The sequence below is a fragment of the Lepidochelys kempii genome, chromosome 1, assembly GCF_965140285.1.
Source record: "Lepidochelys kempii isolate rLepKem1 chromosome 1, rLepKem1.hap1, whole genome shotgun sequence".
In the NCBI taxonomy this organism is placed as follows: Eukaryota; Metazoa; Chordata; order Testudines; family Cheloniidae; genus Lepidochelys; species Lepidochelys kempii.
The window spans coordinates 167,840,403-167,863,563 of NC_136380.1; the positions used below are offsets into that span (position 1 = coordinate 167,840,403).

The 23,161-nt window shown below is 41.4% G+C and overlaps 2 protein-coding genes across 4 annotated transcripts in view; one reads left to right on the plus strand and one right to left on the minus strand.

The window, feature by feature from the left end:
* Window positions 1-6,003, minus strand: part of MAP3K7CL (MAP3K7 C-terminal like) — an 83,492-nt gene extending 77,489 nt beyond the window's left edge. The window contains exon 1 of one of the 3 annotated variants that reach the window (XM_073362860.2): window positions 5,723-5,971. The gene's annotated coding sequence lies outside the window, so the exon portion shown is untranslated. Of the gene's footprint in view, window positions 1-5,722 lie in introns of all 3 variants that reach the window. The other 2 variants (XM_073362849.2, XM_073362869.2) reach the window with 2 other exon arrangements.
* Window positions 6,004-6,035: 32 nt separating this feature from the next.
* On the plus strand, window positions 6,036-22,831 carry CCT8 (chaperonin containing TCP1 subunit 8). Its single transcript, XM_073362835.1, has 15 exons — window positions 6,036-6,209; window positions 8,795-8,885; window positions 9,637-9,716; window positions 11,448-11,597; window positions 12,478-12,658; window positions 13,455-13,516; window positions 15,309-15,446; window positions 16,860-17,038; window positions 18,278-18,344; window positions 18,432-18,519; window positions 19,194-19,309; window positions 20,397-20,468; window positions 20,547-20,711; window positions 21,206-21,325; window positions 22,511-22,831. The coding sequence occupies exons 1-15, from the start codon at window positions 6,150-6,152 to the stop codon at window positions 22,586-22,588; spliced, it is 1,647 nt and encodes a 548-aa protein (XP_073218936.1). The 5' UTR covers window positions 6,036-6,149; the 3' UTR covers window positions 22,589-22,831.
* Window positions 22,832-23,161: the final 330 nt, after the last annotated feature.

The window sequence follows — 23,161 nt, forward strand, 5'->3', positions numbered from 1 at the left end:
CTTTATAAAAATGAGGTATAGCCCTCAGGCCCCTGGCAAATTGCCACTGGAGCCCTTCATTGGCCAAAGTCGGAAGCCCCTTGGCAAAGTATAGTTTCAATTTTATATTTATAATTTCATCAAAATTTTTTTTTAACTTTCCATTTTCCAGCTGAAGACTCCTGGTACTGGATAGGCAACTGGAAATGAAGCTACTTTTTTACACACTATTCTTTGCATCTTTGTTAAAATTTTGCCATCCCGAAATTTGATGAAACATGTGTTTGCAGATGAACTGGGGATTTCCATTTGTGCAGTAATAGATTTTGGCTGGTGAAGGAGCAGTCAACTGCCAAGAGACAACTCTCTGACCTTTGGATGGTCCTCTAGTATGGCCAATGTCCCTGCAGAATATAAACTGAGTAGCTGATTAGCTAAATAAAGATCAAGGCCAAGTCAAAGTCAAGACTAGACATCCAGCCCTGAACAAATATTTAATACCCATTCTTGACTGAACAGGACCAAAGGTCTTTTTACTAATATTTTATATGATTTTAAAGTGGTCTAGCATCAAAGCCATTTTAAATCTTTTTTTTTTTAATTTGTGCTTAGAACAAATTTATTGGATGCATTTGACTAATACTCTAATAAAAAACCACCCACATTATTTATTTATCTAAAGCATTGTGAATGGATACAAACACTTGCTAATTTTTCCTCTCCAAATAAAACCTGCATTTAATAAGACATCTGAATTGGGACAAATCAGATTGTTCAAGGGGTTAGGTAGAGGATACACAGCCTTTCACGCCTAGGTTGCTGATTCAAGTCAGTGATGATCTAAAGTTGTTACCATCTGATGGTTATTGGTGGCCTACATGACTTGAGTTTGATTCTTAGTCCAGTTTCAACATTCCACAAATTACATTCAGTATTTGTAATCATTTGCCTAATTAATTAACTAATGACATTTTAATTACTGTAGATTTAATTAGGGAATGTCGCTTTCTGACTGGCTCAATGCTTGCAAGGCTACCATTCCATAATGCCATGCAAAAATCCTTGATTCAGTTCCTCAGCAAAGATTTTTGCTTGTTACAGGCACTGTGCGTGCTTCAGAGACAGCTTGAGGGAGGAGTGAGTAGAAGTCCTCCATTGAGACAGAGTGTTTTTTGTACTTTTAATGGAAAGTTAAAGGTTTCTTTTCTTAAATAGGCCTGATTCTGTTCTCATTCATCTCAGTGAAAATCAGGAATGAATCTACTGAAGTGACGGGAATTAAAACAGAGCAAAAACCAGTATAACTGAGATCAGGCTCAGGGTCTTTATTTTGTAATACAAAAACACATTGGCTACATTATGTCTGAATTCAGGTGCTACCAATAAACATAAGTACCCAGCGCAGCTATGAAATGGGAACTCAGAAAGAGAAGGGCTGCAGATAACATCACTGAAGCTCATATAATTAAGGCGACGATTTAGTCACGGGTATTTTTAGTAAAAGTCATGAACAGGTTATGGGCAATAAACAAAAATTCACTGCCGTGACCTGTGGTGGCATCCCGGGGTGGGGGAGGGTGCTGCTGGAGGGAACTGGGGAGGAGGTGCTACTGGGGAGGAGGCCCGGGGCCAGCGACAACAGCTGCCAGGGGCCAGTGGACTGCGGCAGCTCCAGCTGGCCAGGGACCGCTGCCAGGGGCTGCGGCTGCTCCGGTCGGCCGGGGACCGCTGCCCAGGGCTGTGGACTGCAGCTGCTCTGGCCAGGAACCACTGAGGAGGGCTGCGGACCACGGCTGCTCCGGCCGGCTGTGAACCACTGCCCGGGACTGTGGACTGCAGCTGCTCCGGCCAGACAGGGACCACTACCCAGGGCCGCAGCTGCTCCGTCTGTACAGGGACCACTGACCAGGGCCGCGGACTGCGGCTACTCTGGCCAGCCACCTGGGGAGCACTGCCTAGGGCACATCTGCTCTGACCACCCGGGACCACTACTGGGGGCCGCCAGACCAGCGGCTGGTGTGGCTGTCCCCAAGGCCGCTCTAGCAGCGGGTGGTGGGGCTGGCCCAGAGCCAGCTGCTTGGGCTGCCCTGCAGCCAGCCACACTGTCCTCTGCAGAAGTCACGGAGGTCGCAGAAAGTCATGGAATCTGTCACCTCCGTGATAGACAAGCAGCCCTACATATAATTAATTAACTATTATTAAATTATTTGACATCCAATAAAGCAAGCTACAAATATGCTACAAAGAGCTTTATATAATGGAAACTCACATGCCTCTTTAGAATAAGCTATACTGGCATAAGCACTTTTATACTGGTATAACTGCAATCATGCTGGAGGGAGAGAGAAGGGGGAGTTGGCCATTTTAATTATATGTGTAGTTAAAGCTGCAAAACTTTTCAGTGTATACTAATGACTTGCTGTAGCTCACACAGGAAATCTGTGATAGGGCAGGTAACTGAGCCCACTTCTTCCAATTACCAAGCTAGCACCCAACACTCGCTCGTCCTTCTCCTCTAACATGAAGCTAGTTCATGCATTGTGTTATTAGAATTGGCACTGAATACAAAGAATACATAATTGTTCATGAGGCTTCATACTCCTGGAGACCTTGACTATATAACATAACAAAGCTTGCCCGCTGGCAAATTTTCCTAACTGATTTGTAGACTTATGGAGGAAAGGCATTTTTAAAAAACATTAATTGAAGTGGTTTGTTGCCAGTTTCGCTTTGTAGCATAGTTCTTACTTCTCTTTTCTATTGTATTACATGGTGGTGTAAAAACACACAAGTCCGTTAAATTATGAAAGACATAAAATTAAGGTAAGTGCACCCTCTTGAGGTTGTTTAAGTGACTGTATTAAAAGCAGTTTATTTGCTCTTCCTATTAGGGTATTTTTTTCTGCCAGTAGAACAAATGAGGTGTGAACCAGTAAGTACTAAACAATATGCCTCTCAGTTAATGAGACTGAAGATTTTGAAGGGACCAACACTTTGACTTGAAATCCAATCAGTTTTACAAAATTAATTTAAAGCAGTTAGAACCAGTAACAGAACTTAGTTCTCACAACTCATGTTACAGGTACTACGCACAGCACCAGACTACTTTTCTTAGTGCTGCTGGAAGTTATGCATGTGCACTGAAGAAGAATCAATTCCTAATTTCATGGCCACATGCAATCTCTGTACATGGGGTGGGGGATTAGAAATGACACTTTTTAAAAGAAAATGGGAAATAGAGGAGACAAGTACAATTTTGAGAAAGTGAACTGTAACATTAAAAATTTGCTAACAGAGAACTAGATTGTACAACCCTTACTTAGAGCTTGTCTATGTTAAGAAAATTTGCACTGGCGTAACTAAATAGATGTAAGATTAGAATAAACAGATTTAGTTACACACCAGTGGAAACCCTAAAGTACACATGCTGCACCATCATGAAGTGAGGCGTAAACCATTTAGTTTAATTCAGTTATTAAAATAACAAATTTACAAAAGCTGTGCAGAAAGAATTTGGTTACAGAATGAAGCTAAACTCATTTATATAACCACTAACAAATTAATTTAGAGAAGCAAAGGACTAAGAAGTTAAGGCTTACAATCTGTAAAGGCTTCCTAACCTAGGGTCCTGATGTCCTGATTTTATAGGGACAGTCCCGATTTTGGGGTCTTTTTCTTATATAGGCTCCTATTATCCCCCACCCCCATCTCGATTTTTCACACTTACTGTCTGGTCATCCTATCCTAACCCCTGAATCTAGACTGATTATTGTTATTATTTGAATGCATCCTCCTTTTTCTCTGCACAACTTTTGTGTATTATGAAGGACATTTATCATGGAAGGCCTCTACACAGTTGGCGATCACATGGTCACCAAAAGCTTCAGTGGTGAGATCACAGATATAGGCAAAGTCTATGCTAAGAGCAGTATAGCGCCATAGCTATAATGGCATAGCCCCATCGTTAGCTGCAGTTTACGGTGACAGAAGATGCTTTTCAGTCTCTGTAGGAACCTGAGTGACACTGGCTAGGTCAATGGAAGCATTCTTCTACTGACCTAGCTGAGTCGACACTGGGGATTAGGTCAACATAACTAAATTGCTGAGGGTTGTGTCTTTTTCACACCACTGAGCACCATAACACCACGTCCACCTACATCTGAAGTATAGACCAGAGCACAGACTGAACACCCTGCCAGATCATCAAGTCCAAATGGCATTCTAGTAAGCCATACATCTTCAACATTGATCTGGGTGGTGCTGGATTTGCAAGCAAGCTAGGTCCCTTTTGGATTTGCCTTGATGGTGATGATTAAGGCTGCAGGTTTGTCATGGAGATCACGGATTCCATGACTTTCCGTGATTTCTGCAGCGGCCGGTGCGCCTGACTCATGGGCAGCTCAGGCAGCCCCTTAGCCAGGCGCACCAGCTGCTGCTGGGGCAGTCCCGGGTCACCATGCCCATCCCTCGCAGCAGAGTTTGGGTGTGGGAGGGGGCAGCGGGTTGGGGCACAAGTTGAGGTAAGGCAAGCTCTGGGCAGCGCTTACCTGGGGGCTCCCCAGAAGCAGTGACATCCCCCTTCTAAGCTGCTAGGTGGAGGTGTGGCTAGGCAGTTCTGTGCACTGCCTCTGCCCAGAGTGCTGACTTCGCAGCTTCCATTGGGGGGTGGTGCCTGCACGCAGAGCCAGTGTGCAGAGCTGCCTGGCCATCCCTTCACCTAACAGCTGAGCGAGGGGGATCTTGCTGCTTACAGGGAGCCCCCCCCAGGTAAGCGCTGCCCAGAACCTGCCTCACCCCGTCCCGTCCCCCAACCCCATGCCACACCCAAACTCTACTGCTGATGGGGGGAAGGTGCAAAGCCAGGTAGAGAGCCTGCTGGCCCCGCCAGTGGGGGTCCCGGGCAGCCCTCCCTACCCCAAGCTTTATTCACTGGTATTTTTAGTAAAAGTCATAGACAGGTCACAGGCCATGAATTTTTGTTTACTGCCTGTGACCTGTCCATGAATTTTCCTAATACCCGTGACTAAAACTTAGTCTTACTGATGATGCACCACAGTCGACACTCACAGTGCATACTCTGGGGTTTCAGCCTGGGGGAAAGGGTGTCACAAACAGCTGGGATGCAAACACCCTGCTCTTCCTCCCACATCACTAAACGGGAGAAGGGCCTCTTCTCTGGGAACACTGAGCCAAGTAACTGAATCCCTGGGCACAGCACGCATGCTTACACTGCCTGTGTTGCAAACCTGGGTCTGCAGGACCTGGACTTGTGGTCGTGGAGTTTCCAAACCCACACTTAGAATCCTAGAATATCAGGGTTGGAAGAGACATCAAGAGGTCATCTAGTCCAACCCCCTGCTCAAAGCAGGACCAATCCCCAATGGCCCCCTCAAGGATTGAACTCACCACCCTGGGTTTAGCAGGCCAATGCTCAAACCACTGAGCGATCCCTCCCCCCCACTTGAGGATCCACACTACACTGCAGACCTGGGTTTACAGTTGCTGGCCCGGCACCCACAGCCGTGCTATGGCAGCGAAGTGCCCGCCACAGAGCTTCCGCCCGGGAGCTGCGGCTTGACCCGTGTCCACACTGCAAACTGACAGGGCTTGGGGCCTGAGTCACATCGGGACTCAGGGTCTGCTGACCTATCCTCGCCCCGCCCAGCAGGGTGCCAGGCTCTGGGCCCTGAGGGCCTGCTGCCCGCACTCAGCCTAGCGTGTGTGCGGACACACGGGGGCTCACCAGGGCGCGTAGAGGGACCCGGTTTGAGACGCCGCACAGGCGGGCGGCGCAGGCAGAGGGGCGAAGCCCGGTCTCGCGCCGGCAGAGCGAGGCGAGGCAGCGCAGTCCGGCCGTTGGGGGAAGGCGCAGGGCGGCAGCTGAGGGCGCGCGCAACTCGCCCCCCTCCACTGCCCCAGGGACGCCACCTCCTCCCCCGCGTCCACGAACCAGCCACCGCCCGCCCTCCGATCGATCGATGTGCTCTAGGAATCATTCGCTTCTCCCTGGGAGGGAGCAGGGAGCCCGCCCCAGCCTGGCGCGGCGGTTCCCCTCTGCGCCTGCGTGCCAGGGGAGGAGCTTGTGTGTTGCGCGCGCAGGCTCCCTCCATTCTCCCGTGGTTCAGCTCGTGCAACGCAGCGCGCGGCCGGCCTCGCTGCTCTGAGCGGACATGGCGCTCCACGTGCCCAAGGCCCCGGGCTTCGCCCAGATGCTGAAGGAAGGCGTGAAGGTGAGAGCGGGACTGGGCCTGGGGTTCCCGCGCGCCGCCGGGGCCGGGCCGGAGAAGCTTCCAGAAGCGCAGCCCGGGCTGGACCCTGCGGCTCCACGCGCTGAGGGGGGCGGGGCCTGCGACTGTCGCGTCGCCCCTCCCCCTCGGCCTGGTGGGGAGCGGGGGGCTCCGGCCGCGAGAAGCGGACTCGGGGCAGCTCTTCCGCCCCCCCCCCCCGCCCCCGCGTGTCCCGCTCCACGGCGGGTTCGCGCCTGGCCGCCGGCGGGGTCCGCAGCTGCAACCCGGGAAGGGGTTGGGCGGGGCCGAGCCGGCTGCGGGGTCCAGGCTGCAGCGAATCTCCCCTTTACACCTGCCGGTTTTACCCTGGTCTGGGCTCGAGGCCCCCGTTGCTTGGGGGGGTCTGGACCTATAGGCGCCGATCTGGACCTATAGGTGCCCTGGCCTCTTCTTCCCCCTGGTCCCTAATGGCGTCACCCCCTCCTCGTCCCGTCCCGCCCCCGCCCTCCTTGAGTCCCACTGGAAAGAACTGTGGAGAGCAGTGACTGGAAACAGTTGTGCCTGGTGGTGGCTAAGCAGGTGAATGGGAGCTCCCAGGGCGATGCTGTGAGCAAAAGAGCCGCCGCAATCTTGGGATGCGCCAACAGGGGAGGCTTGAGTAGGAGCGGTGCGGTTACTGTAGCTCTCTGCATTGGGCCCCGGCGGGACCGCTGCTGGAATCCTGTGCCCCGTCCTGGTGCCCATAAATCAAGAAGGATGTTGACAAATTGGAGAGGATTCACAGAAGAGCCAAGAAGGATTTAAGGATTAGAAAAATACGCCTTATCGTGATAGGTTCAAAGAGTTTCATTTCTTTCGCATAACAAAGGGAACGTGAGGGACTGACTTGATTACAGTCTAAAAGCACTTACATGGAGAACAAATATTTAATAATGGGCTCCTCACGTTAGCAGTGAAAGATATAAAATGATCCAATGGCTGGAAATTGAAACTAAGCAAATTCAGATTGAAAGATGTACATTTTTAGTGGTGAGAATAATTGTTCCAATCCTTACTTTTCCATCACTGGCCATTTTTAAATCAAGTTTGGATGTTTTTCTAAAAGATATGATTTTGGAATTATTGTGGGGAAATTCAATGGCCTGTAATATACGGGTCAGACTAGATCACAGCAGTCCTTCCTGGCCTTGGAATCTATGGAAGTATTAACAATAATGTCCCCCAAAGCACTAGGCAACTGACAGTGGGTAATTTGAGCAGCTGTTAGGCCCTTCAACCACAACTCTTATTTTTATTGATTCTGATCCCTCCCCTTGTGTAGGTTGCTTGGCTTTCTATATTGCAAGCTGTTTGGGCAAGGAATTGTTTTGATATATATCCACACAGTGTTTAGCACAAACAAGCTACAGCTGTGGAATGCAAATACTAATAAATAACTCACTCTTGGTACCAATGAATGCCCTTATGTTAGTCTATTCTTACTATACCGTATAAAAAAGATTCCAGAGAAGCAAAGTACTTAGTACAGTGCTACACTCAACATTGAATTAATATTTTTAACATGTATTTTGGCAGGAGTTGACAAACCTGCCTAGGAGAATGGAAACTTTGCTCAAACAAATGGACAGAGAGGGACTAGGTAATTGCTGACTCCTTCTCTGGAAGGGAGAAGAAAGCAACAGAGGTTTCTAAGCACTGCTACTTAATGGGATGGAGAATGGGAGACACAAACTGCTTAGGGAACTTTCTGCTTTTCTTTATTCACAAGAGAGTAGTTGGAGGTAGGGAATAGTTGCAGGAGCTGCTGAACTCTTGTAGAGAGGAGAACAGGGGAAGCAAAATGGCACAGATGCTGGTTCTCCTTTAACAAGAAGGGACAGAGGAACAGAACAGCTGGAGCTGCTTCTACCTTTCCTGAAGTTGTGAGAGAGCTTGGTAAGCAGACCTTTCTCTGGGACTTTTAGAGGGCACCCAGATGAGCTTTGCAGAGGTGTGTGTGAGAGGAGACCTGATTTATTAACTGATAGAAGGAGCTCTGAATTTACAAACGAATGTATGTGGGAAGGAGTTTGAAATTGTTTTTATTTTGTGGAGCATAGTTGACTTACTAATGTGGGAGCGGTGAAAATGGTATAACTTTGGGGGTATGCTCTTGATGGGAATGACGGTGCATACATTTTTCGCAGGAAAGTAGGTGTGGAGGACATTTGTCAGGCTCCCCATAAGCCAATAACCTCACCAGAAGTCCCTGATTTACTTGGACAGGCTTATGGGGTTCAATCTGTTGTGTGTTGACCGAACTTTCCTCTTTCATATTCATAAATTCGCTTTAATTGCTAAACTCTGCAGTTGAGAGCCAGTGTATGTTAGCTTCTTTGTCACTGTTTTTGAAATAGTAGGATTGGATTTTTGTTTAAACTTTTGTGTAAACAGGATTTCCCTCCAAAATAACTCATTGGAAGTTTTGGTATTGACTTTAGTGAAGCCATCCAGGCTGTCAAATGACAAGTGACTGTAATTCTTCCAGAATTTTTTGTTAGAACCTCTGATTCTAAGCAATAAACTTTTTTTTTTTTTTTTTTGGGTAGCATTTTTCAGGATTAGAAGAAGCTGTATTTAGGAACATACAGGCATGTAAGGAGCTTGCCCAAACCACCCGTACAGCTCTTGGACCAAATGGTAACCTTCTCTAATTTTATACTGTTTATTGTAATATTTATGTACAAAGAAGCTATATTTGTTTTTCTTGAAGAATGACCATTCCATTGTTTATGGTAAAACTTCGGTCATAAATGTCTTTAGTCACATGATTTCAATAAAGGAACATTTTCAGTCTGGTCAATTTTTTTAAAAAAGTTTAATGTACCATATCTGCCTCTGAGTCCTCAAGTCTGTTTTTGTGGAATTATCATCATTGTTCTAATTTAATTTTTTTTTGGTCCCATTTTCTGTTATGTGTAAGATCCACAGAAGGTGAAGAAACATTGTGTAGGGGATATGATTAAACTGACTACACACTGCACTATCAAATGCACAAAGTAAATTGGAAAACTAAAGAAAAATATATTGTGCTGGTACATTTTTGTTAGTTATCTTAAATTATGTAAGAATAGGATTACAAAAAACTAATTTTGTTTAATAGTATCCCCTTAATGTAACTCCAGAACTTCTTTTCAGAAGAGGTCTTACAGGTTCCTCAATCCAAATTTACAAATGTTTATAGGGCTAAAAATTGTGAAGGTCAGAATATCCCAGACCACTTCTTTACAGAGGAAACTGATTATGGTAAACTGCTTTGTTATAAATATTTATAGCAAAAATAGTCCATCGATTGCATGAGATTAGAGGAATTAACCAAATAACACCAATTCAAACTGTAAAGTATTTACAGTTGTGTAAAATAAGAATTGATAAGTTCTTTATCATTTAGGAATGAACAAAATGGTTATCAATCATCTTGAGAAGCTTTTCATGACAAACGATGCTGCAACTATCTTAAGGGAGTTGGAGGTAAGTGCTTTTTCGTGTTAAAAGATTTTTACTTGCACCCAACTAGCTAAAGTTTATTTCAACATCTAAGACTTTTACTCAATTTTATTAATAAGAGTAAGTTCGTAGGATCAGGGCTACAGTTTCTAAATAATCTAATTCATAATTGGACCCTGAGAGGAGTGTAGCAAATATACACACAACAGAAAAAAAAATAGAAGGGCTTTTCAGAGCTCCAGTAGTGACAGGCCCTGCTACAAAGACACTTGGATTATTGAATATCATTATTGGTATTTGCTTCTCTTCCTCCTCAAAATAGGAGTAGAGTTTAGGAATTAGAGACATGGACTATAATTGCTGATATCTTGTGTGGAAGACTCTTGTTCAAAAGAAATAAGTGCAACGTTAATTTCTTGTTGCTGCCAACTTTCACATGTTTCTCTACCTGCTAGAATTCTCACTTTTGGTTTTAGGGATGTTGGGGATATGTGACATTACCCTGCAATGAGAAAGTTGATAGAATTGTGCAGAAGCTGACATGACATGTCATTTACTGCATCAGTTAAATAGAAACTCAATTGTGTGATGCCTCTGTCAACCAATGAATAATGTTGTGTGTATACTATTGAATAGTAATACTCACACTGAGGTTCCTGAGCCGCAAGTGGCTCTTCAGTGTGTCTCCCGTGGCTCTTTGCAGCACGTGATATTAAAACACTGGTTTAATTATTAACCAATCAGGATATTTTACTATGTTATTAACCAATTGTAGTTGATAAAATAATAATACTTGATCAGTCATTTTGCTGTGAGAATAATATATAGAAATAGTAAATGAAACAATGAATTCACACTACTATGGCTCTTTTGGGTGATGTTGATTGCTAATTTAGCTCCTGAACCACTGAAGTCTGAGTATCACTGCTATAGAACTTTCCTAATTTACTTTAAATAAGGGACCATTATAAATGATTGAATTCTAAAATTAGCAAGTGAACACAAAGCAAAAATGTTTAAGAAAAAGTATTTACTACTTTTTTAATTTGATATTTCTTAATCTATATTTACATGCATGGTTAGATTTCTTTGTTTTTCCAATATTTTCAGTACTGTAAAATTTCAGTAGAGTGCTAAAATACAGGAGTCTTAATTGCTTATTATAATCAATCTTGCATGTCATCATGGCTTAGACACCATAATTGTAGCTATAAAAGTATCCAAGAATAGATAAAGCACTTTGCTATTAAATTGTTTATTTGAAGGGGGAAGAGCTGCCATTTTTGTGCAGATTGCAAAGTATAGCTTAGAGCTGATCAACTGTTTATATATGCATAAACAAAACTCAGTATTGCTTGAAGTTTAGATGTTCAACTGACGTTGTCAAGATAAGGTAATCTACATGTGCTACACTGGTATCCCATAAAAATAATGCAGTTGTCCATTAGAAGTGGGGAAGAAAGGAAGTGCCTTTTTTCTATTAAGTGTCTTAACCCTACAGCAGTATTCCAGAGTCTTGCAATTTTCATATGTTACACTCCTGCTTATTGTGTAATTTGCCAAACGTAGTAAAATATTACTGTTTAGCTTGCTTTTTCCCCATCTAGTTTATAATCCTGATTAACTTTAGATCAGATTTTTAACCAAAAAGAAGCTTATATTTGATACATACAAAGAACTTTAGGGCTATATACTTTTAAATTTGACTAACCGGGATATTAACAGTTAAATTAATATGTCTAACTCCTTTAACAGGTCCAACACCCTGCTGCAAAAATGATTGTAATGGCTTCCCATATGCAAGAGCAAGAAGTTGGAGATGGAACAAACTTTGTCCTTGTTTTTGCTGGCACCCTTCTTGAGCTAGCAGAGGAACTTTTGAGGATGGGACTTTCCATTTCAGAGGCATGTAGTTAATTTAATATTCATGCTGCATGAACATTGGTAGATGATAACTAATATGGATTAATCAGTGATCTTGGGTTATGTATTACTTAATCACATCTGTAATCTTGAATATTTGCAATGTATTGCGTGCTGATCTCCATCCCTTTTGGCTGCTCCCTTTAGTCAACTTGCAAATGACAGTATATACATAATGTATGCATTGATACCTTAAAAAGAAAAGGAGTACTTGTGGCACCTTAGAGACTAACACATTTATTAGAGCATAAGCTTTCGTGGGCTACAGCCCACTTCATTGGATGCATAGAATGGAACATATAGTAAGAAGATATGTATATACACATACAGAGAAAAGGTGGAAGTTGCCATACAAACTGTAAGAGACTAATTAAGATGAGCTATTATCAGCAGGAGAAAAAAACTTTTGTAGTGATAATCAAGATGGCCCATTTAGACAGTTAACAAGAAGGTGTGAGGATACTTAACATAGGGAAATAGATTCCATATGTGTAATGACCCAGCCATTCGCAGTCTCTGTTCAAACCCAAGGTAATGGTATCTAGTTTGCATATTAATTCAAGCTCCGCAGTTTCTCATTAGAGTCTGTTTTTGAAGCTTTTTTGTTGCAAAATTGCCACCCTTAAATCTTTTACTGAGTCGCCAGAGAGGTTGAAGTGTTCTCCTACTGGTTATGATTCCTGATGTCAGATGTGTGTCCATTTATTCTTTTGCATAGAGACTGTCCAGTTTGGCCAATGTACATTGGCATTGCTGGCACATGATACTTTCAGACTCTTTCAGGAGGCAACATAGTGAACATGAATGTACAGTTAGGTGGAGGAGGTTAGAATGTCAGTGAACTTTGTCATTTGCATTACAGGTGATAGAAGGTTATGAAAAAGCCTGCAAGAAAGCCCTAGAAATTCTTCCTGACTTAGTATGCTGTTCTGCAAAGAATCTGCATGATGTTGAAGAAGTGGCGTCTTTGCTGCACACCTCAGTAATGAGTAAACAATATGGCAATGAAATCTTTCTAGCAAAGCTTATTGCTCAGGCATGTGGTAAGTAAACAAGTTTGCATCTTGTATGTATCTAAACTGAATGCAGGCTTGTTTTTAATCTTTGTTCTGTTATTCAAGTGCTCACATCATAGGTGAAAGGCACTGCTAGCTATTCATGTATCAGGCTAAATGAGCTGAATATATTAGGTCTCATGCCTTTGGGGGAAAGGGAGAGAGGGAGATGGTATTTCTTTTCCTCTTACCCACTGAATTCTTTTCATGCTCATTGTGGCTGAGCTATGATTAGTCCATATGACTTTCTAGTAAGCCATACATTTTCAGGATGAAAATCTGTTTTCATCTTTGCAGTTGCACTCATGCTCGTAAATGCATGACTTAATCTAATGTGATGTTGGTGTGTTTTGTTATATAGAGCTCCCCATCTTTTAGAGCTTAAGAATACAACTCTCATCAATAGTGCGAATTTTTCCTCAAAATACTTTGAGCCAAATTCAGCCTCGGAGTAAGTGGGCACAGGCTAAACTTGGCCTGCTGGCTTCACTGATTTGTGTTCTCTTGCTGTGCCAAATACTGCTACTTCATAGTGAAGAGTTCCGCTTTCTCAGCGTTACACTACCTATGCTTATCTGTAACTGATCATCGAGGAGGGTAACTGTTTCCTGCTAATGTAAAATTTGGCAGTTCATTTCTTGATCTCTTTATTTGTTTAAAGGCTTTTGAAACTAAACATCTTATTAATACAGTATTTTCTATATATACGATGCATATGATTTTCTAGTGTCACATTTGTACTTTGCACTTAAATTATATAATACATGTTTCTTTTCTCAAACAGTATCTATTCTTCCTAATTCTGGTCATTTCAATGTTGACAGCATCAGAGTATGCAAAATTTTGGTAAGCTATGAATTTTTTTCACTAAAGCATGAGTAATTCTTACTCCTGAGGGAATTCTGCGAGAAAAAATTAAATTCTGTGCGCAATATTTTAAAATTCTTCAAAATTCTACATATTTTATTAATCAAAATAACACAATATAATCATGCCAGTTTCAATTATTTTGGTAATTTATTTCACAATACTTGTCAGCAATTATGTCTGTAACAATACAGACAACAAAAAAGATTCCGGAAATGTTTTTTGACAGATATTTCTAGGCCTATTACGTATGGAACTCTGAGTAATAATTCATTTAAACTACAGTTCAGAAACACATTTGCTGCACACTCAAAAGCAGTGCAAAAGCTTGGGGGAGTCGGACAAAGGAGGAGCTGAGCAGGAGGGAAGTAATTGCTGGGAAGGAGACTTGGGAGTGAACCTGGAAGGTTGTTGGGCGTGGGTGGGAGAAGTATGGAACAGGTTGGGTTTTTTTGTTTGTTTTTGGGGGGTGGGGTGTTGAGGAGCATCCCCCATGCAGACACTGACTCTCCCTTTCAGTCAGGCACATCTGTCCCTGCATGCCCACTCCTCATTCAGCCAGGCATATCTGCACATGTCCCCATGTGGCCCTGTCCTCACTCCCATTCAGCCCTTGGCTTAATGTTGTTACCCCACTAACTCCTGTACCCTCACTAGCCCTTCTGAACCCCAGTTTGTGACTCCCCAGCAGCCCCATGTGCCCCACTATGTTCGTTCCCCCCATATCGTGTGCCTCCTAACCTGGTCCTCCAGACATGGCAGTTTGAGGAAGGCAGCCACTGCCTCCAACCTCTCTGTAGCTGGCTGCCCTCTCTTCTGGCACCACATCAGCCCCTGGTGGGCAAAAGGTATAATTGCAGCATGACCCCTCTCATGGCTTCCCTTTGCCTCCCTGTCAGAATCAAATATTTTGTGGGGGCGGAGAAATATCTGTAGGAGACATTAATTCTGTGCTTGTGAAGCATGCCCCGAGGAATAAGTTCTGGTATTCCTGTTACTGTATTAGATAACTCTCATGAAAATAGCTAACATTTGGATCATAAAATGTTACATTTCTGTTGTCCTTCACCCTAGCCTAGCCTTGCCTTTAAGATTGTCTTTATTTTTGATAGATTGAGACATGGCTTCAGTAATGTAGATACATTGTTATCGCACATTCAATTACATTATTTTTACTAAACTCTGGTATTCCTAGTTTCAAGATATTTTCTGTGCAGTACTTGGCTTAGAGCTGAATCGCCTGTAGACTTGAGGGGCAGAACTCTTTAAGTATTTGGCTGTTAAACAAATCAGCTTCATGAGCTAAAAGCTCAACCAATATGTTTTTCAGTAATCGTACCTTCAATTAAAATGCAACCCAGATGTTCAAACTGGGGTGGGGGAGGATGCAGAATGTTACGGGCCTGATCCTGTTGCTCTTACTTGGTCAGTGGGATATTAGACCTCAGTAAGGATGACAGGATGGGCTAAACTTGTGCTTCCCATCAACTTCTTTCTTGCTAATCCTTCTCCCTGACTGGGAGCAGAAAAACGGATCACTATACATTTCTAATTGTTACTGCCATGGAATAAAGCTTCAACTGTGTATTTCTAGAGAAGAATATTTAGTATTCCTAAATTAGCATAGTGTTTTTCCTTATCCTGGAATAGAAACATGTCTAAGCATGTTCAGGCGTGAGACTTTCTTTTTTTGAAAGAGCAAGTGTAGCTTGATTGTGGTGGATTGGTGTACTAAAATGTGATCTTTATCTGTCCCCTTTATTCTCTTTAGGGCTCTGGTGTGTCTGCCTCTTCAGTCCTTCATGGTATGGTTTTTAAAAAAGAAACTGAAGGAGATGTTACTTCTGTCAAAGATGCCAAAATAGCTGTGTATTCCTGTCCTTTTGATGGTATGATAACTGAAACTAAGGTATGTAGGTGCCCTAAAGAAGTCCCATAGCAATTTATGTACATGTCTAGTACTTGCTCTGTATTATTCTCAGATTAATGTTAACTTTAAATATCCTTGACAATTGATGATGGTGACAACTTTGTTTAATAAGGGACTTGAGCTTCTATGTTAAAATGAAGTTCAGGGTTTTCTATCGTAGCTGTCTAAACCATATTTTTCTCTAACTTTAATATGAAGTGTTTCTTTGAGCAGATGCATTTTCAAACTTTTCCTGAGACCACTGACAGATAACGTAAAACACAAAATGTTAGCATACAAATATAATTTGAGTCCAAATGGAGTTTAAGGCTCAAGATATTCTTGTGTACCCAACACACAGTAGTTTTGCTCTACTCGGTTGTTTAATATGACCTTTGATTTAATTGCAAATTAATTAACTGACTTAATTGCAGATATCTATATTACATCGTGGTGGTTGACAAAATTACTTGAAAAGTTATAAACTCTGGTAGGGGTGAGTGGAGCTGCATTGCAGTGACACAATTCTTTTCTTTTGAAAAGTCCTAGAGGATAGTGTTGGGCAAAGTTATAGCTTCCCTGGGGACTCATGTCAGGTGTGCAAAGTGGTGTTATTCATCACACCCTTCTGTCCAATGTAAGGCTGTCAGAAAAAGTAAATGGTTTAGACTGCACTGACATGAGCATGTGGATGACGGCAATCTATCTTTTTGTTCAGAATGGGACATTACTATTTCTTTGCCTCCATAAAGCCTTCCTTAGATTTTAAAGATAACAGTGGTAGCTGGAAACATCTTTCCACCTGTGTCTGGGTAGGATGGTTGTGACTTTCCTCTTGCCAGAGTGATACAAGTCTACTTGACATCTAGAGTAAACTAGTATGATGTGTTCTGGAGCTACCCTGGAAGACCATCTAGAAGCTTCTGCTGGTACAGAATGTGGCTGCTCACTTGGTGCTAGCCATGTGGTGGATATTACACCTTATTCTCCATAAATCACAATGAACTCTTAACAGTAAACTGGCAGCCAGGATGGTTTGTGTGTATGTAAAATTCTGTATGATTAGTATTCTATTTTTGGAAGCACTGTCTTGACACTTGAGCAGCTACAGGGACAGAGATGAACAGTTGCTGTATCTTTACTCTGGATGAGAAACTAAGGCATTCCTGAGATAGGATCTTCAGCTGTGAAATTTCTCTCCTGGTGGTCCAGAGCTGAACCTTGCTGACCTGCAATTTAGTATCTGACATGTTTCACTTAATCTTTTACTTGATGAATAGTGATAAAGTAGCATGAGTTGAAGTGGTGAATAGGAGGAGGACAAGTTCATTTTGGTTTGTCAAAGTCTCATGTAAAAGCTCTAGGCACAATATGCATGTGTTTTGTAAACTGAAAAATGTTTCCTTTTGATAGGGCACTGTACTGATAAAAAATGCTGAAGAACTTAAGAAGTTCAGCAAGGGAGAAGAAAATCTAATGGATCTGCAAGTCAAGGCAATTGCTGATGCTGGTGCAAATGTTGTAGTAACAGGTGGCAAAGTGGCAGACATGGCACTTCATTATGCCAATAAATACAATCTTATGTTAGTCAGGTAAGGATTAACATGGTACAAGTATTTTAAATGTCAATACCCATACATACCATACTTGCTGTTTTCTCCTCAAAGTCCTCAGAATACAAAGGTATATGTAATGTAAACATTCTTACCTAATGTGGATGATTATTTTTCCTCCAATAGAGGGTGAAATTGAGTGTCCGTTAAGTTAGTTACAATTAGGGTGTGTCTGTTACCAAACATAGCTTGGGGTTTCCTGACAATGGATTGCTCCTTGCAAAATCTGGAGTTTTGGTATAATGGTTGCATTGTCTGTATATTGTAGTTATTCATTATTTGAAAATAATTTTCCAGTCAACAAAATCAGATATTCTAAAAAGACACATTAGTGATTTTAGTAAAGTGGTGAAATGGGCATAGAGGTAGGGCTATCACAATGGTGGTTCCCCAAGTCATAGTAGAGACATGATGGCGCAGTGGTGTGTGGAAGTATAAACAATACAGATAGTGCATAAATGGAAGAACTCTGCCCCAGGACTGTTGATTAGCATCTTCCATGGGCACTAAATTTCACTGTATAAAAATGAGTGAACATTTTTGAATATAGGTATAATTATTAAGTACAGGACAGCCCCATGAAAAAGACCTAACAGCTAGTGTTAAATTTTCATATTTTGATCCTCTCAGAAAAGTCTTGTGCATGTAAAAGGTACTCTTCTGTTTACAAAACAGAATCAGTGACACTTCAAACTGAAACTAACTAAAGAGTTGTAACGTGTTCAGAGAAACAGCATTTTGATCCCATGAGGTTATTCGTGATGAAACATGGTCCAGTACAGCAGACCAGATGTTGGCCTAGTAGCCTTGAGCATTAAACTTATTAAACTTCATTTTCCCCATTAGTAAAATAGAGATAATAGCTATTCTTCTATCACAAAGATGTTGAGGATTAATAGCTAAACTTTCAAAGTGTTAGTTAAAAAGAAAAAATGATTCCAAGTGAACAGTGCTTAAAAATAAAGCATTACTTCTTCAATTTCTCTAATATTAGCACTGATTCCTGAACCATAGAGTAGCAACTGCAGAAATGCACTGGAGGGGTTGATGCCATGGTAGTGTTGTAGTGGATACCACTAAACTAATTCTGATAATATTACATAAAACTGCCAAATTATGGAGGAAACCTTTATTTTTCCATGCAAACTAATGTAAACTTCAGATTGTTCTTGGAAACATGGTACTAAAAGGAACTCTTTTTTTTTCTTTTTTTTAAAGATTGAACTCAAAATGGGATCTTAGGAGACTGTGTAAAACTCTTGGCGCTACCGCTCTTCCCAAATTGGTATGCCATTTACAAATGAGTATAATCAGTGGAGCTATTTATTTTGTATGAACAGAATCTTTTTCTGACTTGTGCTTCTTTTTCCAGATTCCACCTACACTAGAAGAAATGGGTCATTGTGACAGTGTTTATTTGTCGGAGGTTGGGGATACACAAGTAGTTGTGTTTAAGCATGGTATGTTTCTATTTATAGGAGATCATGGTTCTATGTCACAACTAGAACCTTATTTATAAATGTTCTACATCTTAATAAGTTTTCTAGAGAATTAAGGTTTCAGAGTAACAGCCGTGTTAGTCTGTATTCGCAAAAAGAAAAGGAGGACTTGTGGCACCTTAAAGACTAACCAATTTATTAGAGCATAAGCTTTCGTGAGCTACAGCTCACTTCCTCAGATGCATATCGTGGAAACTGCAGCAGGCTTTATATATACACAGAGAATATGAAACAATACCTATTCCCACCCCACTGTCCTGCTGTTCATAATGCTCTTCATTATGCAGGAAATAGCCCAGCTTGATTGTCATGCACATTGTGTAAAGAGTTGTCACTTTGGATGGGCTATCACCAGCAGGAGAGTGAATTTGTGTGGGGGGGTGGAGGGTGAGAAAACCTGGATTTGTGCTGGAAATCACTTTAGATAAGCTATTACCAGCAGGACAGTGGGGTGGGAATAGGTATTGTTTCATATTCTCTGTGTATATATAAAGCCTGCTGCAGTTTCCACGATATGCATCTGAGGAAGTGAGCTGTAGCTCACGAAAGCTTATGCTCTAATAAATTGGTTAGTCTCTAAGGTGCCACAAGTCCTCCTTTTCTTCTAGAGAATTAAGTCTGTCTTTTCTTAACAGAAAAGGAAGATGGTGCCATTTCTACCATAGTAATCCGTGGATCTACAGACAATCTAATGGATGACATTGAGAGAGCTATAGATGATGGTGTTAATACTTTCAAAGTACTCACTAGGGTGAGTAAAATGAATATACTTCTCTGTTAAAACAGAGCTGTAGACCAAGATATTTGTGCGAAGACTTTTTGGCATGCTTTGCTCCCTTCTGTTGCTTGGAATGCGGAAACTACTTGCATCTTCTTAGCATGGGGGAAATCTCCAGTGGGCAAAGAGCGGGTGTGTAACTGATTCCTATGCCACTTGTTCAGCCCTGGAGTTAGGAGATGGGTTGTGGCCAGAATGTACTGTGCTTAGTCTATCTTCAGTGACGAGATGATCTGTCTGAGACCAATACAAGCTGGCAGAGCTAAACTCCACCCTGGCCAGAGAATCAGTGACTCATAGGTGGCACTCTGTGGACCGTTTCCCCAACCTCCTGCCATCCTCATTGGAAACTGAGAGCAGCAGCAAATCTGGATCTTGGTATCTATCATTGGTGATGAGGATGTTAAATATGCTTAAATACCATACAAAAATATTTAGTTAATAAATTAGGACAACTTAGTCTGTTACAAAAGTTTTGTCTTTAAACTGCAATTAAGATACTGATTTTAAAATAAGATGGAGAATCCTCAGTGTGAATACGGGCTGAAGAACTATGTAGAAAACATGAAGCTTTTGGAAACAATCTGTCAGATGTTAAGCTTTCAACTTTGCCACAGTTTGAGTCCAAGTCTGAGTCCCTTGCAGTTCTTATTCTGCCTCTTCCATAATGACTTCCCAGAACAGATGATCAGCTGAGGAGCAGTATTAATATACAGTGTCTTTCCTATTTTTCCCAACAAGTCATGTTGTCAGTTGAGATAGAAACAAATTTACTCTTACCACTTCCATTTCATTGTTAGTAAAGTAATGAACTTTTCCCAAAGACATTTGGAAATAATAGATGCTAGATATTTACCTTTAACCATACTAATAAAATGCCTCACTTTTTGAAGTTGGTGCCATTTCTGCACTTGTGTAATATTTTACCAAGAAAAATATCTGTTTATGAAGGCAGAAATTAGTTCTAGAAACTAAAAATCTAATCCGGTTACTTTAAAATAAAACTACCTCAAACCACTTTGCGTTTATAATTATGTATCTTTTGGGGTTTTGTTCACAGGATAAACGTCTTGTTCCTGGTGGTGGTGCAACAGAGATTGAGTTGGCCAAGCAGATCGCATCTTATGGAGAGGTAAATAATGTGTTTTCCTCTTACTTCATCCATTTCTTTTCCTTTAAAATATTAAACAGTTTTCAAACTTTGCTTTAGACATGTCCTGGGCTTGACCAGTATGCTATCAAGAAATTTGCTGAGGCATTTGAAGCCATTCCTCGAGCACTAGCAGAAAATTCTGGAGTAAAGGCCAATGAAGTTCTCTCCAAACTTTATGCAGTGCACCAAGAAGGCAACAAAAATGTTGGATTTGATATTGAGGTAAATGGCATCATACATTATGCCTGCCAAAATACTTCGTTCTGTGCAACAGAATACTCCACATAAAATGCCTAGGGATATAAATTATGTTCTAGATTTTAGGTCTTCAGCTTTAAAGTAATTGGAGCAGTATATTAATCAGTAAGCTAGATGAACAGTTTAGTCTACCATGAGAATGGATGTTTTGTTCTTCAGCAAACTAGTTACAACCATTGTGCATGTAGTAGTATAGGTGAGAAGCGAGAATATGTTCTTGAACAAGAGCTCTGTTTTGGGGAAGAAACCTCGGATAATACCACTTAGGATTCAGTTCACATTGCTCAAATGAATGTTTTATTTGGAGGAAAGGGGATAAAATCAGGGAAGTGTCATTTGTTACCATTTGGTGGGTGTGGCTGTTGGTGTTCAGGATTACAAAGGTAGAACAGTTTGAAATAAGGTAGGAAAATCTGGTGCTATAAAACTTTGAAAATGTTCATATTTTTTTCTGACAGGCTGAAGCTGCAGCTGTGAAGGATATGTTGGAAACTGGTGTATTAGACACATATCTTGGAAAACACTGGGGTATTAAGCTGGCTACAAATGCTGCAGTGACTGTGCTCAGAGTAGATCAGGTGAGTTGAAGAAATGACTTTGGGAGATAGTGATTTCAAACTTCGGAGTTAACTTGAGACATCTTTGTACATGTCAGGAATACATGTTATAAAAAGTAAACTGATAACCTTAAGTCCGTTTATTTTTGTGAAACCAAGATACATTATTGCTGACCATATTGCTAGATTCAAATCTTGGAAAGGTGAGGCAAGGTGCTGTATCACTGAGATCCATACATGTTGGATTTACAACCTGACCCACAGTTGGTAGCTCTTAATTTCACAGGTATGAGTGTGTAACTGTCTCAAAGAAAATGTATGTATTTCAAAAAAGAAAAGCTTCCACATCTATATTTTAAATCCATCTTGTACAATAAAATGGAAGGAATGCGCTGAAGGCTTTTCTGGATAGTTTAATGACTTGGTATTTTATGGAACTTTAGCAGAAATGTGTATGATGTATGTAAAACTTCTGTAGAAAGATGAACCTGAAAAATAGCAAGCTGTAAGATCTGGTGGCGCTTGTTATATTGAGTTGAGAGAGACATCTGTTGCATGAATGTATCCACACTCAACACAGAACTAATATGTATTGTTGGCTTTCAAGGGCATGTGTGTGAGCAGTTTCACCTTTTTAACAACCTGTTTGAAATACAATTTGTGGCAGATTGCTGTGCTGTAGTTAATTCATCTTATTTACTGAAACTAAATTGTGCGGTGCTACTTTAGAGAAGTGTAGCCGGCATTTTTGGAAGTCTGCTTGTGCTTGGAAATCCTGATGTCAGGGATTTAAAATAGATTTTCAGTTTATTCAGATTTTGTGCATTACAGATTATCTTTAAAAACTTCCTGTAATATATTGCATGTGTTCAGTAACCCAGTCACTATCTCACAAACTAGCTAGATATTAAACATATCTTTTTTGATGTGAAAGTGTACATCTTGAATCCCCCTCTCCCTTTTAAAAAAGGTTTCTGAGGGAATACTGAAATGGTATTGGGGAAAACAGCATCTTTTAATGTGCCAACTTTCAGTATATTTGCAGAAATACGGGACACACCCAATGGCAAAAGCTTGTCTGTTAAAATGTACAAAAGTAACAGATCTGCATGAGTTTAGTGGTTGCTGCTCAAACTGCATGTCTCAAGCTATAGAAGGGAAAAATCCAAAGTGAGTGTTATCTAACCTAATTATTTTTTCCTCAAGATCATCATGGCAAAACCAGCTGGTGGGCCCAAACCTCCATCAGGAAAGAAAGATTGGGATGATGACCAAAGCGAATGAACACCTTCACTGTACTTTGAGTGAACTAGGATTGTATGCATCTTGTAATACTCCTGTTGGGGCCTGACACGTTTTCTCCCTCACCTTAAGTTATGAAACTGTATCCAGTAAAGAGTACAGTACCGCTACTATTTCAATAAATGAACTTGCAATATAAAAAGACTCAATTTGTTAACTTGTCCTGTTAGACTTTTGAGTGTTAATTATCTATATTGATTAAAGGAACAAGTTGTTTTGAATTTCTCTATAGTGTCTGTTTCCCTTTATATGAAAAAAACCCTAAACATGATTAACAATGATTCTCTAATCACAGTTTGGGGAAATTATAGTTAAACGTGTACCACTTTACCCATGTCATAGAATCATAAGTGTAGAACTAGAAGGGGCCTCCCTAGGTTTTCTAGTCCAGTCACCTGCACTCAGGGCAGGACTAAGTAATAACTAGACCATTTCTGACAGGTGTTTGTCACACCGGTTCTTAAAAATCTCCAATGATAAAAACCCACCACCTCCCTAGATAATTTGTTCCAGCTCTTAACGCCCTGACAGGAACTTTTTCCTAATGTCCAATTT